At 40.0% G+C, this 16,831-nt stretch overlaps 1 protein-coding gene across 1 annotated transcript in view; it reads left to right on the plus strand.

Moving 5' to 3' along the window:
* stpg2 (sperm-tail PG-rich repeat containing 2) overlaps window positions 1–16,105 on the plus strand; it is a 64,008-nt gene extending 47,903 nt beyond the window's left edge. The window contains 3 exon segments of the mRNA XM_042488988.1: window positions 3,573–3,738; window positions 6,281–6,396; window positions 15,938–16,105. Of these exon segments, the coding sequence (XP_042344922.1) occupies window positions 3,573–3,738; window positions 6,281–6,396; window positions 15,938–16,105 (450 nt within the window).
* Window positions 16,106–16,831: the final 726 nt, after the last annotated feature.

The following is a 16,831-nucleotide window of genomic DNA, read 5'->3' on the forward strand; positions in this document are numbered from 1 at the left end:
GTAGTTTTGTTGTTCTAAACCTAAAGTCGTTTTGGTGACGAAATTGACATTTCCTGCGACCGCGGTAGTTTTTCTAAAAAAACACTATGCATGTAACAAGTGCAAACTGGTACGCCATCCCTGAGCATCCAAAACTTACATTAGAGGGGTACCCAGAGCGCCATAGTTTGAAGCATATAGCCACTGAAGAAGCTGCTGCTCTATTTGACAAGGTGGGAGTGAGAATGTGTGTAGTGTGTATATTCATATCTAGGACTTATAAGAGTGTTTCATGCCGATAAGGATTTTTGGCTGACCTCAACTCTGTCAATGCCCGGTGTGCTTTTTGACGGTATCTTATTTAATGAAGCAAATTCAGGACACATTGTATATAGTTCATAGATGGACTTCTGCTGCATTGCCTCCCACTGTACAACCTTTATTTAATTTAGTATTTACCTGTTGGTTTATTTAGTATGTATCGCAATATCATGATTGGTATTGATTGGTATTTATATATAGTCTCGATTGGCTGGAAAAAGAGCTGTAAGTTCGTATATAGTGTTTTACAAACATCAAAATGAGAAACTTATTTTTTTTTTATTTATCTTGCTTCACTTATAATAAAAAATACCATTAGGTCTGACAGTCTGTCTCAGTGCTGGCATTACATCAATATTCAATTTCAGTTATTCTGCGTCACTGCCTGCCTGCCACAAATGTATATCTGGTATCTACAGTATACTATACACTTTGACAGTCAAGGGCAATGTGACAGAATTGTTAGGAAAAAGTGTATTTGTGTGTGTGTGTGTGTTTCTGTGTGTATGAGGGAAGATAAGCATTGAGCTGTCTAAATGTCTGAGGTATGTAATTAAAGTCAACCTGAGTGCTGTCAATACGTGATGACTGCTACTGGGAACAGTGGTTTGCCCCATGTTCAGGGATAATTACGGACGGTAGGGTCCCTCGACAGGTGTGCATGTGCACATTATGTTGCAGAGGTTGGAGGATGATTGCTTTGCACTGTTAGATAGATTTGTGACAGATGTGCCTACAGGTGCCTCTGTGATTGTGTGTGTGTGTGTGTGTGTGTGTGTGTGTGTGTCTCAAATCAAATCATGAGGAACAGTAACAGTAACAACACAAAATTTCCCCACCATAATTCAATTCATCTTATTTTCCAGCAATTCCACAGTTGCAACATCACACAGAATCTGTTTGTGTCTGTGTGTGCTTGCAAATTGTGTGTGTGAGGTTGCATTGTCACGCACATGTTGTGCTTGCCTCCTTTTTCCTCACACTGTGCCTATAATGAAAAGCTAAATGGCCTGGGTTAGCAATGATCAAAGATGGACAGCTACCTAGGAGGAAACGGAGAAAACAGCGGTCGGGAAATGACAGTTTGAGGTAAATGACAGCTCTGCTATGTTTAGGATAAATGGATCATGCAGCTATATTCAGCCTTCGCTATCAATTATTCAAAGACCTACCGACAAGACAAATCCCCAGTAACTGAGATTCCTCTGCAGCAGTGTTGAAGCAAGTTTCTAACCAGGTGACATAATTCATCCAGTTCCCTTTTCACATCCCAATTTCTCCAACTGGGATCCATTACATGCTCCCATCAGAAAGAGCACCTCAGTGAATTAGCTCTTAATTATTAGCAATTCATTTATGACTAAGAATGTAATGGCCTTGTTATGGAGGCTATTTATCTGAAATTACCTGTGGTACACTGTATCATTACTCCTCCCTCTGTGGAGAAGAAGCATAATGTCAGCTGGGAGACAACCACTCATTTGCACCATGGAGGCGATATCAGCGTGTGTGTTTGTCCGCATTTGCATGTAGATGATGTGACATGAACTGTATGTCCTTGTGTCTGTGCTGTGATATTCATGCATGAATGTCTGTACATGAGTGATATTGTAGCAAGTCTGAAAGTGTGTTCTGATAACAGATGGGTGAATGGGTCATTTGTTATTCATAATGAGTGTGTGTCTTTTACACTGTGGACCTGTCACTTGTGTAATCTAATAAGGGATGTTTGTGTGTGAAATTGTGTGTTACATTGTCAGACATTTTCCAGTGTCAGGTTACACTGTGACTCAACCTTTCGTATCCTTCCCTGTCATCTATTTTTTTTCGCGTTTCTGTTTTTTACTGAAAGTCTCGACAATTATTGAACGGATTGCTATGAAATTTGGTGCAGATCTGAATGCTGTGCAGAAAATTGATCCTCACTATTTATCTAGCGCCACCAGCAGGTTTAAAGTTTACATTTATCCAGTGAAATATCTAAACACCTACTGCTAGGGTTGGTACACAATTTTGTGCAGACCTTTATTCCCAACCCAAACGGCATGAGAAATGTTGGCATTTTATGTGTCTGCAAACCACGGATAAGTTACATTTGCACATCATTATGCAGTGGATAGACTGAAACTTTACTGTTCAACAATGTTGTGGTTAAGGTGTGATTACTTTACATCACAAGGACCCCTTGGGTGTGGTGTGGAAAAGATCTCTTTTTCGCTTAAAACTCTGTTTTGGGGGCTTAATCCCCACTGGAAACACAGAGCTGTCTCGGTAAAAAACAGCAGCTTTTCGTGGCACTTTCCTAATTGGAACAACAGCAGCACTACAAAACACATGTTTGATTTCACAAGGAAAAACCAAAGACTGTATATAAAGATGGATAACATGACAGCTCCCCCAAAGTGTAGCTTTTCAATCTCGATCGCCCCCTGGTGTCTGTCTGCAGTATAGGTCATAAAGGCTGCCCCTTCATGTTAGTGAATGGGACACAGGCCAAACTAAAAACTCAAAGTGCACGCCAAATATATTTTTCCCAAAGACTATTTCTGTCAATGAAGGTTGTTTTAATCAGTCGATGTTTGTTCAAATGTTTGTTTTTCTGACAAGTTCGGTTTTAATGAGTTATCAAATTATATAAAAGGGGGATTTTCCGGCATGAATGACAGCTGTGACAGCCAGTCCATGCGCTTGCATTCAATGGAGCTGCTCATGACAGGTTGGACGGGTGTTTTGGCGAGAACTCCCCCCACCGCGAATATCACTACTGTGCAGACTCCAGTTCTCAGTAACATCACATAACCTCACTTAAGCATAGCGGGGGTGAGTGGGGGTGTGTCATCCGTCTTTGTATACAGTCTATGGGAGAAACAAACTGTGCTCTCACTGAAAATGTGTCTTCATAATACTCTATAAGGTGTCTTCTAGAGCTCTGTGGGAATGCCACCCATTATCAAACATTTGTACGACAGGTTGCAGTCGTGCTGCTCTCTCTCTCCTCTTGTTTGTCTGCATGTCCGTAACTTCAGCACAGTGCACGATGGTATGTAGTGCTTAGCTGGTGACCATCGATTATGCACAACTTTTCACAATACCACAATATAGGGTATGATAATGATAATAATAGTAATAATAATAAGAAGAATTCTCAATATACATTCGCATAAAACTACAAAATGGTAAACTCACTATGCAGTGGACTAGCAAGTAGTGACTGATTTCCATTGCAAACTAAAACATTCTCTTTCTCCTCTCCTCTCCTGTCCTCTTTGCAGGATTCCCCTCCACCCAACAGTTACAATGTGAGTCAGACATTTGAGAAGGCTAATGGCCGCTCTTACTTAGAACCCCGAAATGAGGAAGCAAAGAGACGACAGAGCTGCTTCCTCTCTGCTGCGCCACGGAATAATTTCTTCCTGCAATGTGACCCTACTGTACCAGGTATCACATGCACACACAAACAGAATAAGCAGCATCAGTATAGAGAAACAGATCTATCTATGTATCTACTTGAAACTGTACAGCTCCACCCTTTCATCATCATGCAGTCCAATTAGCTTCATCTCTGCGGGCTTCTAACCTAATATTTACTTCAATTACACTCCCATTGAAAAATGTTGTTTCAAAATTGATGGATTCATGACTTACTTGGATAATTTATGACTAGCCCCATTTCACCAAGGGACTCAACCCATGAGGCACCCCAAACCGTTTAACCAAAATCTAATTTGCATATAAATAGATTTGGACTGTTTGCAATAGTGATTCTTCTTCATACATACAGCCACATACACACTTATCCACCCACACACACACACACACACACACACACATATTGGAGCAGACATGAAGACACAAGTATATGGATACTCACAGGCACGTACAGACTCACATTAAAATACACACATTGATGTGTGCATAGCAACACATACACATATACAATCATTCTGCCCATTATTGAATTAGCATTTATGAATAGGCATACAGTATATGGAACATTATGGAACATTATATTCCTCATCATGCTGGGTCCCCTGTGATCACATTTCTCATTATGTTAAAGCATTCAACTATTCAACAGTTTTGAAACATGCACACACACTCACACACAAACACTCCCAGCAGAATCACAGTTTTTCATATAATGGTCAGTGACATTAGCAATAGCTCAAGGTGTTTTTATGAATGCATGTTGTTGTTTTGTTGGTATGCGCTTATTAGTACATTTAAAAGTCACTTTATGTTCATGTAGTCATGAGTTGCAGTTGGCTGTTGGGTCAGACAAGCTTCTGTCTTAACATAAAAGTGTGTTGGACTAGTGATGGATTGTTTTTCTCATTTCTCTCATCATAACTCTTAATGCGCTGATTATAGTGCCCAGCCCTGGGGTCCATTAAACCATTTCAAAATCGATTGTAAAAGTTGTTTCTATAATTCATGAAAAGTTGGCTTTTGAGGTTTTAAATAAAAAAGAGGTTTATGGAAACAATGTTGTGTAACGGACAAACCCCCGAGGCTTAGCTTCTTTATTTTTTAGTTTTCATGTTTTAGAATTCAGTGTGAATGTTTCTTTTTCGGATGAAAATGGCTTTTTAAGAGGTTTGTTTTTACTTGCAACACCGTGAGTTCATGATTGTGCAGTGTTTTTCTGTCAGTGCCTCTTTGCTTGTTCGTTATCATATCAGCATGTGTGTGAATGTGTGCACATGGATCTCTGTACACCTGCTTCTGTGTTTGTCTCATAATATATTCATAACATGGACACTTTTTTTTGAAAAGCACAAAAAGAATATCTAATCCCTGCAGAGTTTTTGGTTGATCTATACAGTACCGTCTGTACAGTATACCATGTCTTGTGGTGGACAGCAGGGTGGTTCAGTATTCTGGTAGACTGAGCTTTGATCATAGTTCAGACAGTTCGAGTTACATTAAAATGCATCCCATGAGAAAAAGCTAGCACAGCTTGGAAACTCAATCCAGATTTATACTGTACAAGGCACCCATACTGCTGTAACTTTTGCTGTCTAATATCTATGAAAAGGAGCAAAACAGGGTAATCTTTTAACCTTGACCAGAATAATTCATCTGTCTTAATGCCGCTGCTGGTTCAGATACCGACACTTTTATGTTGTCTGCCACAGTTACTTTGCTTTAGACCTGTTAGCACTGCTGAGAGCAGAAAGTTGGAGATCTCAGCCTTAACAGAATTTATTTTACCTATCTCAAAAAATTACCTCCCGGTGAGGTGGTCTGTGGTAGTGGGGAGTGAGGCGGAGGACACACTGTGATTAGAGACTCTAGATAACATTAACATGAACTTTAGTCCCAGCCTTGAGCCTTTGGCACCGGCTAGCAGAAGGCTAAACTATTAGCAACATTTTCTCTCCATCTGTGAAACACTTTGCCACTATTGACAAGTGTTTTATTTCATATATTGTCAGACTCTTTCTCTTTTTGAGAAGTCTGTCTTTGTTTTTTGGATTGGTTTGCTAAGGAAGTAGTTGTTGCCAGTGCCGGTATAGAAACTTTCTCTGCAGGATTCTTTGCCATTGAATCAGACTTTCAATGAAGGGACGTGGACGTGGCTCTGCATTTGTAGAACAGCCAATAGGAACACCCTCTCTTGTTATGGCCTAGATTTTCTAAAGCCTGAACACAGAGCCAAGAAGAGGTACAGAAGTCAAGTTTTCTCTGAAACCACTTGAAATACATATATGTTTTTGCCCAACAATGCCAAAAGAAAACTGCCTACCCAAGCTTTAAAAACTTAAATAAATAACTGTGGTAGAAATTCTGTAAAAGACATAAATCTAATATGCAGTAATGTCATGAATAGCCTCTGGTTTTCTTGCATGCACTGAAGGTCGAAATATGGGCAGCTATAAAGTATATGAATGTCTGAAGCACTTTTCTGCTTATGTTAAAGCAGCTACATGTGAAATGATGTATTTAGGTGTGGATTATGTGTGCATGTGTTCATCAGGCCCTGGCCAGTACAACCCTAGTGTGAAATCCTTCCCTCAAATGGCTGTGATCTCCTCCAGAGCAGATCGATTCAAAGTCTCCGTGGACACCAACCCAGGACCAGGTGCTTATCAGGTAAACATGCTGTTAAAGTGTTACTCTCATGAAGTATTATTACTGTTGCCTTCCCAGCACATTCCCAGTCTATTTTACTCCTTGAGTAGCTGACACGCTCGGGCATCAGTGTAGGTATGGATGTGTGTGTCCTTGAATTTTAATGTGTCTCCATACGAATAAGCGTTGGAGTAGGATGAGACGTGAGTGTGCCTGCACAGACCCGTTTGCATGCCTGGTGTATTGCATGAGAGGCCACAAATATATGCCTGACATTATCTCGTGTTCTGATCCTCAGAGAATCTATCAAATTTCTCTGTCTGACCTTGAGCTGAGCGGAAGAAATTGATTGCTTTGTAAGAAAAATCCAAACTTCAATAAGTTTCTGTGGTTTCAACCTATCTCCACTGATGCAGCACAAGGCTGAATGATGCCGTTTCCTGCTCAAGGCAGCTTTTCACTTTGTGGGAGAATTTGTTCTTAATTGACCTGCCTGGTTGAATTAAACTGGGAAAAGTGAGTGCATTTTTATTAAGTCTTGTGTTGTTTAATGCAACCACCTCAGACTGCTGACAGAGACAAATGCTCTTTATGTTTGAAGCATAATACAGCTGTAATGAAACTTAACCAGAATTTAATCTCTCCCTGCTCTATTTGAGTGTGTTTTAATAGGAATTACAGCTTTGGGTTACAGCTCCAAGTGTGTCTGTGTGCGTGTGTGAAATGATTGAAAGAGCTAATGTTGCTTCCAGTCCCTGCTGACTTTGAGTGGTGAACATCAAAGACAAAACCACTGAGTTTGATTTAAACCTCGCTACAGAGTTCATCGTCATGTTCATGTCCATGGGTGTAATGTTATCACACGGCTCTTTCCTCTCTTCTCTGTCTCCCTATCTCCCAATCTGTCTGCTGTCTCTGTGTGGATTTATGTCCTTAGCTTTACGTCTCTTCTCTGCGGTTCACTGTCTTACAGAAAAATAAGCTCAGTGGAAGTTCACCTCCATGTATGAAGTTTATCTATTTCTAGTTCTCTTTCCAGAATCAACAGTCTTTGTCTCTCTCATCCATTTTTCCTCCTGCAAATTGCATCAGAAATTAGCAAGGCAATGTGTTTTGATTGATTTCCGTCTTAGTTCAGGAACATGTGAGAATTTGTGTTCATGCTGGATTTGATTGTTCAAACATGAGGTTTCATCAGGTTTCAGCTCACCTGAAATTCACCTCGCTCTTATGAAGTTCACTCGTCTGCCGCTCTCTCTTCTGCAGAGCTTACATCCTTGTGCCTACATCTCTCCATTATCTCCTCCATCATCTGTAGTTTGTATGTTTTCATTTCATCTGTACAATGTTTATGATAGTCTGCCATTTCTGTTTTGATACAGGAACATGAGAGATATGTGCTCAGTTCAAATTGTGCTTCTTTCTGACCGACAAGAGATAAGGATCCTACATGTGTATGATAATGATAGCAAACATATTTCCAAGTCTTTGTGCGTTTTGAATATCTTGCCATTAAACAGCCTGTCCCATTGTGTGAGTGTGGCAGTGTGTATCACTTTGTAAGTACTAAACCTCAGTAATGTAGGCAGAATGCAGTGCGTATTTTTTTCCATATACATTTTTAAAACCTCTATCTTCCTACGTAGATGTATGCTTGTAGTTGTTATTTCATCACCATATGCTGTGCTTTTCCTCTCTTTATCTGCTCTACATGTCCCTCTCTGCCTCTCACTGTCTCTCTGCTCCATTTTTCTCTGCTATAAGGGGAAACTGTAGCTGTGGGAATTTTTCCAATGACAGTAGCTAGTAAAACTGTTGAAGTATCTCCTACAAAGCTTCTCTCTGCTCTTCTCCTCTCCTGTCCTCTCCTCTCCCATGGTATGTGAAGGTAAAATAATTATTCAACTTAGGCATTAAATTAAAAGTAAAATCAATATTCTCCATTTTGGCTTGTTAAGTGTTTGTCTGCAGCCACTTTAGTCAAGAGAGGAGAGTTAATGCTGGGAGATAATTGCCTCAAAGTAAAAATGGGTTAGTTTTTGGAATTGAGCTAATAACAATGCTGCCTGCTGCAGAACTGAATTGCAGATGAATAACTAAGGCCCTGGCTTCTGGGTTTAACTCTATTAGCCGACCGGGGGCTCTCTGTGTGGAGCTGCATGCTCCTCCCGTCCTTAAAAGGGCTTCATCTGAGTGCTGAGTGTTTCCTCCCATAGTGCAAAGACATGCAAGTTTTGCGAACTGGAAATTGCTTGTAGGTGTGAATGGTTGTCTGCTTCAATATGTCAGCTCTTTGATAGACTGGCTACCTGCCCAGTTTCCCCAGTGTGAGTCTGAAGAGGCCTCAGCTTATCAACGGGATAAGTGTGTATTCTGTAAATTATGGTTGGATGGAGAAACTCATCTTGCAAACCCACCAATGAAATTGGGAACTACAAATGGCAGCACAAATGTCTATACCAATGTGGCGTCTAAGGGATAATCACATAACTATGTCTTGCACTTTCATAAAGTTTGGGGGCTATCGAAAAACAAGTTCCACAAGTTTAAAGAGAATGTGGTCAAAATTGAGTAGTAGTGTCTGAGATGTCCTGAACGGTGTGGCTATCACCTAGTGGTTCCCTGCAAATTCGACATTACAAGGTGTTCAGCCATGTTAAGTAAGATTCTAGCCTGAAGGGAGCAAAGAAAATGCTCAGTTCAAAGTGAACTGTATAGGGAAGAAGTAGACAACAGTTTATCAGTTTGCCAGAAGTTGACAAGCAAGATTAGCGATCAGTCATTGCACTTCACTGGAGGTGTTGAAAAAAAGAAGAATTAAAAGCAGCTGAAAGCAGCAGCGTTGTTTAACACAACCAAATTCCAGTAAAAATGTTTGTTTTTCCATTGCTAAACACAGTTAGTTTACAGTAAAAGTTCTACAAATGAAATGATTACTTTTGCCTACATAGTTTTTTTGGTAATTCATATTGGTGTGTGAATAGGCTAAGAAAAATCTGATAGTTTTGTATAGCTCTGTCCTAATTCATAGTAAAACTTGGGGTGATAAGATAGTTGTCAATGAAACTGTAGATTTTGTAAAAAAAAAAAAATTAAATCCCATTTCAACACAAGTTAATAGAATAAGTTATGTAAAGGTATACATTTTTATTTGAATACAAATTTAACACTGTATTTCAGTAGTGTAAAATTTCCACAGTAATAGTAACAGGTATCTGATGTGTTTACACTTGCAGAGTATATCACTGAGGAAGGGATGTCTGCACTGGTGAAGTTTCAGGGTGTTTAAAATGGAGGAATTTTGTAAAGGGAAGTTCCCTTAACAGCCATTCCCTGGACAAGGAGTAGGGAGTACTGTCCATGTACTCTTAGGAACAAAACTCTGCTCAGAGCTTTCTGTAGGGCATTTAACGTCTCAAGCTGACACCTGCCAACAGAAGCACTACGAACACTATAGCTTTCTGTGACTAGTGTTCAGATTCAGATTTTGAGTTCATACATGTACAAAGACCTTCATACAAAGAAAGATTTTGTGACTGAAGGCTTTACAGAGGCTGATGCCTTACTTTGTGTGTCACGGCATGACTCAATTTAGCTTTAGGAGGTTCAGTTCTCTTTTTTTTCAGTGGAATACATGTCTAAGCTCATGTCTCAGTAATTAGCTGTGTGACTGAATCTATATGACACCACAGGCCATACAGAGTTAAAGATGGTGTGAAGTGGTGCAGAGAGGAAGAGAGGTTATAGAGTGTTGAAGACAAGCAGGCAGAGAGAGCGGGATGAGAGCGATGAAGGCAATGAGGCAGGGAGGGATGAGAGAGAAAGGAGAGACAGGGACAGAGGTGAGACGGCGATGAAATGTGGTGGAGAAGTGTTGAGAAAGAGGAGCAGAGAGACAGACAGCAGCCAATCGAGCAGCTGGAGAGGGTAGTTAAATTCAACAGCTGAATATGTGTTTTGAGGGGCTGCAATCTGAAGCAGACGGCCAAGTAATGGAATAGTAGCTGTCGTTCATATCGCTTCGTATATACTTCCATCCATACATGTTCTTGTAATGTAACAACGCTATCTACTTGAGCAGCATTAGGTCACACTGAGGACTCATTTAGTGTTTCCATTAAATGCACCATGTGAGTCACCTGCTTCAGAAATGTAGGCTCGATTACCTTTATCGCACACAACACTGCTCTCATTGGTTGGGCTTAATTTAACCGAGACAGGGTAGAACACAGGAATATAAAAAGACACGGGAGCAGACGTCAAGCAGAAACAAATATTAATTAAATGCTGTGATCTTTGCAGATATGTAAATCTGCAAAGCGCAGAGCACAGAGAGAGCTAAAAAGAAGACGCTCAAGTTAATGTGATTTTCATTATGAGTCGGAACAGAAGGTGTCCTTAACACAACTGCCATTTCATCAAACCATCCTCAGGGTGTTTATGTACATGTGCTTTTTCTGTGTGAGAGTTTTTATAGCTGTTCTTTAAAGCTTCTAAATGGGAAGCAACGCCACCTGATAAAATCTCATCATTTTGTCAGCATTTTCATCATGTTGTGAGCAATTTTGTCTGATGAAGGTGGTGAGGTAATCATTCTAATTTTTAAATGCAAAAGTATTTCCCCATTGCTGCATTTCCATCCATCACACCCACTCTGCACAAACTTTCTGTGTGTTTACTGTGTGTTTGGAGAGTCGGAAACTCAAACTTATTACATTATACAATGTGCGTGTGTGTGTGTGTGTGTGTGTGTGAGTGTGTGTGTGTGTGTCCAGCAGGAAAAATAAGTAAATAAATAATTATGGGTGTATGGTTGATCTCAGTTGAAATTTCATGCCAAAGTTAAAGGAAATCTCTGGAATTTGCCAATCTGGCCTATTTCCCAGAAGTGTGGCCTTTGTTACTCTATGGGTCATGCTATTTTTGCACTCACCACCTCTGTTGTAGAGAATCAGGGAAACAAGGACTTGTGCACATCGGACTAGGCTCCCCGAGCCTTCTCCAACTTTACAAATGATTTTTAACATGAATCATTTCAAACTTGTTTCTGAGTCAGACTGAAAGTAAACACAGAACGTCGCTCACTGGAATAACCAGCCTGTTCTCACTTGCAACTCATCAAATAGACCCACTTTGACAGTGATCTCCGCACCAGATAATGATGTACAGAGGCACCTTTGGCAGCTGTATGATAGGCACCAGGCAGCAGCAGTTATGGCAGTTTGTAATGCCCCGAATGACTACCATACACAAGAGTGAGAGAGTCTGTATGGGGTGGGAGGGAGAGGTGGTGGATTGGTCAAACAAAGTCTGGACTTTCATCCTGGAGCCTGCTGTTAATTTCCCATGTGAAACCAGAAGTCGAGTTATTCTAACAGGAATGCAGTGCGTTGTGTGTGTAGCATGCAACGGTAGTGACGTATGTTACTTGACATTAATAACAATCGTACTTATTTTAAACCAAGCCATGATGGGGGTTTTTCTGAACCTAACCATAGTTTTGTTGTCTAAACGTAAGGAAGTAACCCTAAAATACAAAGTGTTTTAAGTTAATTGTAAGGGCCCATACACATGCCACGTCTTAAATCGCCTGGAAAATGCGAGGTCGGGTGCTATGTGCTGCTTTTGTGTCCGCTCTGTGCAACTGAGGTTGCTAAGCAACCATCAACAGCACTGCATCTTAGCCCTCTGACCAGAAATCCTGAGTGCAGAGATGATGTTCTTCCAGGTTACTTAAGTTTGTATGGGGCTGCAAATATAGTATGTGGGACAGATGTAAAGCTCACATTATCTCTGCATTAGAATGATCAACTTCTTCTCCTGGAATTTACGAAAGAAAGGAGAGGTATTTGCCACCATTGGTTGTTCCTCGTCACATGACATGCAGTGTGCACTGCTTCATTCCAAAAGTTAAACTCTATTTATCTCAGGGTATGACCGTTGCTCTGACAAAGCGGTGAAATTTTGGGTTAGGATAAGAATGAGTGTGAATAGCAATAATGATGAACCACATCACACAGGCATCTACATCTGGATCAACTGAACTAACTACCCTGCCATATTCCTTCCTGCACACCGCCTCATTTGGTGCATTTAAAGTTAGTGACCAGTAGTCACAATGGATGCATGCATATATTCAATGCACCCTTTTTGGCCACATAGTATTTAATCCATCATTACTCTGCTGCCACACTGCTCAACGAAAAGCCATGCTGTCATTGGCTACTTTTCATACAACATTTCAGAAGCCCCTCCTCCACCCCAGTACTCATTTGTAGGAAGAAAATAATTATCGTCAATCCCCATCTCCTGCTGTGCCGAGCTTGATGTTTGGGGAGTGACTAGGTCAGACCTTAAATGACAAACATCACAGAAGTGCATAGTGTACATAATAATCTGTTCTACCTGTTTTGGCTGGCTTACCCGCTGATGAAAACAAACCATCAAACATCTGTGTCTAATAGCTTTTTTGATCATTCTCTCCCGAGTGATTGTTCTAATCAAATACTTCAAATCACTGATGTTAACATGTCCCTGGAAAGCAACCTTATGACCTTTTGGGTAGGTAGAGTTGTTAGGCGCAGTGTTCTGTAAACCATAAACACAATCTCTTCCTTATCAAGCAGTCTTATTTGCCTTTATCAAGCCACAACTTTCACATTCACATGGAATCAGGCAGATGATTGACGTCAAAAGTACAACACCTTCTGGAGGGCACAGGAAAAACACACGGCAGGATGACTGAAGGAAACACACATGACAATATGTTGCGATGCTGGTTCTCTGCTGCTACTGCACTATAAATAACCTAACAGCGTTTTAATACTGCTCTAAATTAACAGTCCAGCTCCACTGAGACTATGGCAGGACAAATTAGACTATGGCGGCCCGCCATGAAAAATTTCAGTATTTTTTACTTTGGATGGCAATGCCGTCTACTGTTACTGTTGCCAGTGTTCTTTGACGGCCTCACCAAATTCTAGGATCCTGCTCTCGTTTACTAAATGATAACCGGTTTGGTGTCTACCGTCTGCCTGGTTGCGTGTGGATGCAGCATTACACCAAGGTTGGAAATAAGCACTAACCACCAGCCAAATGCTGGTAAAATATATAATTGGCTGCTAGATTTCCTTCAACCACCAGCCAATAAAACAATGGCAATCTATTAATTGGCTGAGGTGTGAGGATGCTCTGTTTCTTTTTAGTGAAAATAAATGCATCTCCTTGTGTGTGCAAATTTCTGCATGCTCCAACAGAGAATTTGTGTCCTTTGTTTTTCCAGCATGTGCATAGTCAGAGGCTTGTGCTATTGTGACACGTACTGTATGTGTGTCGTGGGAAAGACTTTTCCTCCTTTGTGCTTGTATGCACACCTGTACACGTCTACACACTAACATCATCACCAACTCCCTGCACAGATCCCCTTTTCCCTCTCCCCTCTATGACCTAGTGAAACATCCCATAATCTCCCTCATTATTGCTATGCCGGTGATGTCGTCACTTCCAAGGGCTCTACCCCATCTCCCCGACCTCCTGGGCAACCCTGAGGGTGACCTGGAGTTGAACCCGCAACCCTTTTCCCATTAGGATCAATACTGAGATCTGAGCAGCCCAGCCAATGCACCTAAATCCTACTGCGGCAGCTCCGGCATACTGATGTGTGTTATGTGTGCTGGGAGGTTAGGGGGGAGGTGGGGGGAGAAAGAAAGAGAGAGAGAGAGAGACAGACAGAGCTTTTGTAACATAGTAGAGGCATATTCCTCAGGCAGTTTGAAGAGCTTGTAGGATCTTTTCTGTTTTTGATACGTTTTTGTTGTTGTTTTTTTACTTGCTCCCCTTGGTAAGACCTGGGACAAACAGACTAGTGATTTGTGTGTGTTGCTGTGTGTTTGTGACATGTTACATTTGGTGAATTCAACCTTAATGACCACTCTTTACTGAAGCATAACAGAAGGAAATGTGTTTTGATGTGAGTTATGTTTAAAGTTAGGGTTGTAATCAATAGTCATTTTTACTTAGAATAACAATCCACCCATATTTTCAGTTCACACCACAAATGTCCAACAGTACCAAGAGAAAAGAAATTTAAGTGTCTTTGGTCATGTGAATAAATCTGAGTAACCAGTAGCAGCTTGACATACTTAACATTACATGAACATGAACCCTTCGAAATTCACGTACGACTAAATGTTAAAACAGGAAGAGACTGTTTAGTTTGAGAGCGTTATGGCCCACGCATTGTGAGAGATCTGTCATGGATGCACATAAATGGACATATGACGATAAAAATGACGACCATACCTGCCCGAACTACTGCTAGGCTTCATTCTTCAAAAAGTTCTTTGTTTTTGTGGCTTGTCCATTTCTTGGAAGACACTATAAAGTTGTTTCACACGAGACTGCTGGCTTTAGTAAACAGGTTCATACTCTGGTGAGGGATACAGTTTATGTGAAGTTTTATTAGACGGTTGAATGCAGTAAAAAACAGGATGATTGGTGGAAAATGCTGTGAACTGTTGATTACTCCTGTTTTAAAGTCAAAGGACAACGACCCATCACTCTGCCCTCTGCACATCATACTGGCCTCCACATATTTTAAATGTATTCATGTATTCAGTTTTTTTAAAATATTTCTAAGCTTTTATTGCCACAGTGGTTTCCAACCTTTTTGTTTTAGGGACCCCTTTTCTATCATTGAGATACTGACATCCCCTGACTAAGTTATGGATATTTCATATTATATCCAATGCATAAAAATAACAGTAATGAACAACTAATAAACTGTACAGTTAACATAAATAGTAAACACAATAACTAAGTTTGTGTGAACGAATGTTTTGAATATTGAGCAGATTATTTCCTGTAAATATTGCAGGAGAGATGAGTTTTCATGATATATTTAGACATTTTTTTTTAACAATTCTCTGTCTGTACTGTGTTTTTTCTTTTTAAATTTAACCATCATTTTTACATAATAGGCTTCTTTTTAAAAAGAAAATCAGTGTTTTTGTTCTACCTGGTGCTTGGGTATTTTCCTATTAGTTCTTTAGCTGTTTGAATTGTGAACTTTCTTAATAATAATTAAATGACAAATATATACAAAACAATATAGTTTTCTTCACAGGAATGAAGAAATTCTGCCTTATAGGCCTACTGTATATTCTTTTATGAAGTTGTTTTTTTACATCCCTTAAAATAAAGAAGGCTTGCAACCCCTCAAAGCTGTGGCAACCCGTATTTGGGTTGGTAATCCACGCCATAGAGTATGCCTTTTTAGACAGCAAAGTTTGTGCTTTTTAATTGAGAATGAATATTTCTCTATTCATACCTACTTTCATTGGCCTGTTTCATACTAAATATAAATAATAAATATAATAATAAATATCTAATTCTGTGCAAAGGTATAAAAAACAGTACTTGCATGTAATGTCATATGTAAAAAAACACAACACACTTTGTTTATATTTTTCTGACTTCATTTTTAACATTGACATTTCACATAAACATACTGTATCGCTCTCATTTTAGCTCCATCGTCTTTGTTCTGTTTGTGTCTCTGCAGTTGAGTCCAGGCATCATGAACACAGTACTGAAGGGCACCTTCAATGTGACGCTTAACAACCCTCTGGGTCCGTGCTGTTCCCCACATGTAGCCCCTGGCCTTTTAACAGCCCGCAAGACCATTAACACTGTTGCACCCAACACCTTCATCACCACGAGCACTTCTTAGAGCACTTTGTGGGTCAATGTTCAGAGGTGAAAGGTGAGTGGGGTAAAAGGTCAACTTTAAGGTCATCAAATTGTAATTCATAATCTGGGGAACGCTGATGTTTCATGAATATGTATTGTTCTATCCATTTCTGTTGAATGTATAATAGATAATGAGTGACCTTATTTTCAATTATTGAATTGTAACATTATTAAGCTTATGAATGAAATGAACAAAGGTGTGGTCAGATCTAGACACTGCAGTAGTTAAATGTATTGAAATTTAAAAAAGGAGCTTCAGGAGGTTTTCTAAACAAGCTGTTTTTAGATGAGTTGTGATAATGACAATAATCACTGAAGCACTTTATAGCTCGTTTGAGTGTCTTTCTGTTGGCGATATTTCTACTCCCTGCCACTTTCTGAAAGCTCACTTAAGCAGTCTGTCCAATCTCTGTTTGTTTTGCCGTGCGTGTGTGTGTTTGTGTGTCTAAGCCCAAATTTGCTATCGAATAACAACACGCAGTGGATCCCTAGAGCTGTTGTTTTGGTAATAGTCTTCAGTATTTCAAGTGTTAGAAATTGCCCTCACAGTTAATTTCACAGTTAATTTACAAATTAGAGCAGCTAATAACTTGTGACTTTTTAAACTTAAAATGTATCGAAGCAAAATGCCGACTGATTAACTTATTTTCTCTTTTTTTTTTGTTTCCATCCTTCAGGCAGAAGTCTGGAGGAAAATGACTGCACT

Source organism: Plectropomus leopardus, chromosome 6 (genome assembly GCF_008729295.1).
Source record: "Plectropomus leopardus isolate mb chromosome 6, YSFRI_Pleo_2.0, whole genome shotgun sequence".
NCBI lineage: Eukaryota > Metazoa > Chordata > Actinopteri > Perciformes > Serranidae > Plectropomus > Plectropomus leopardus.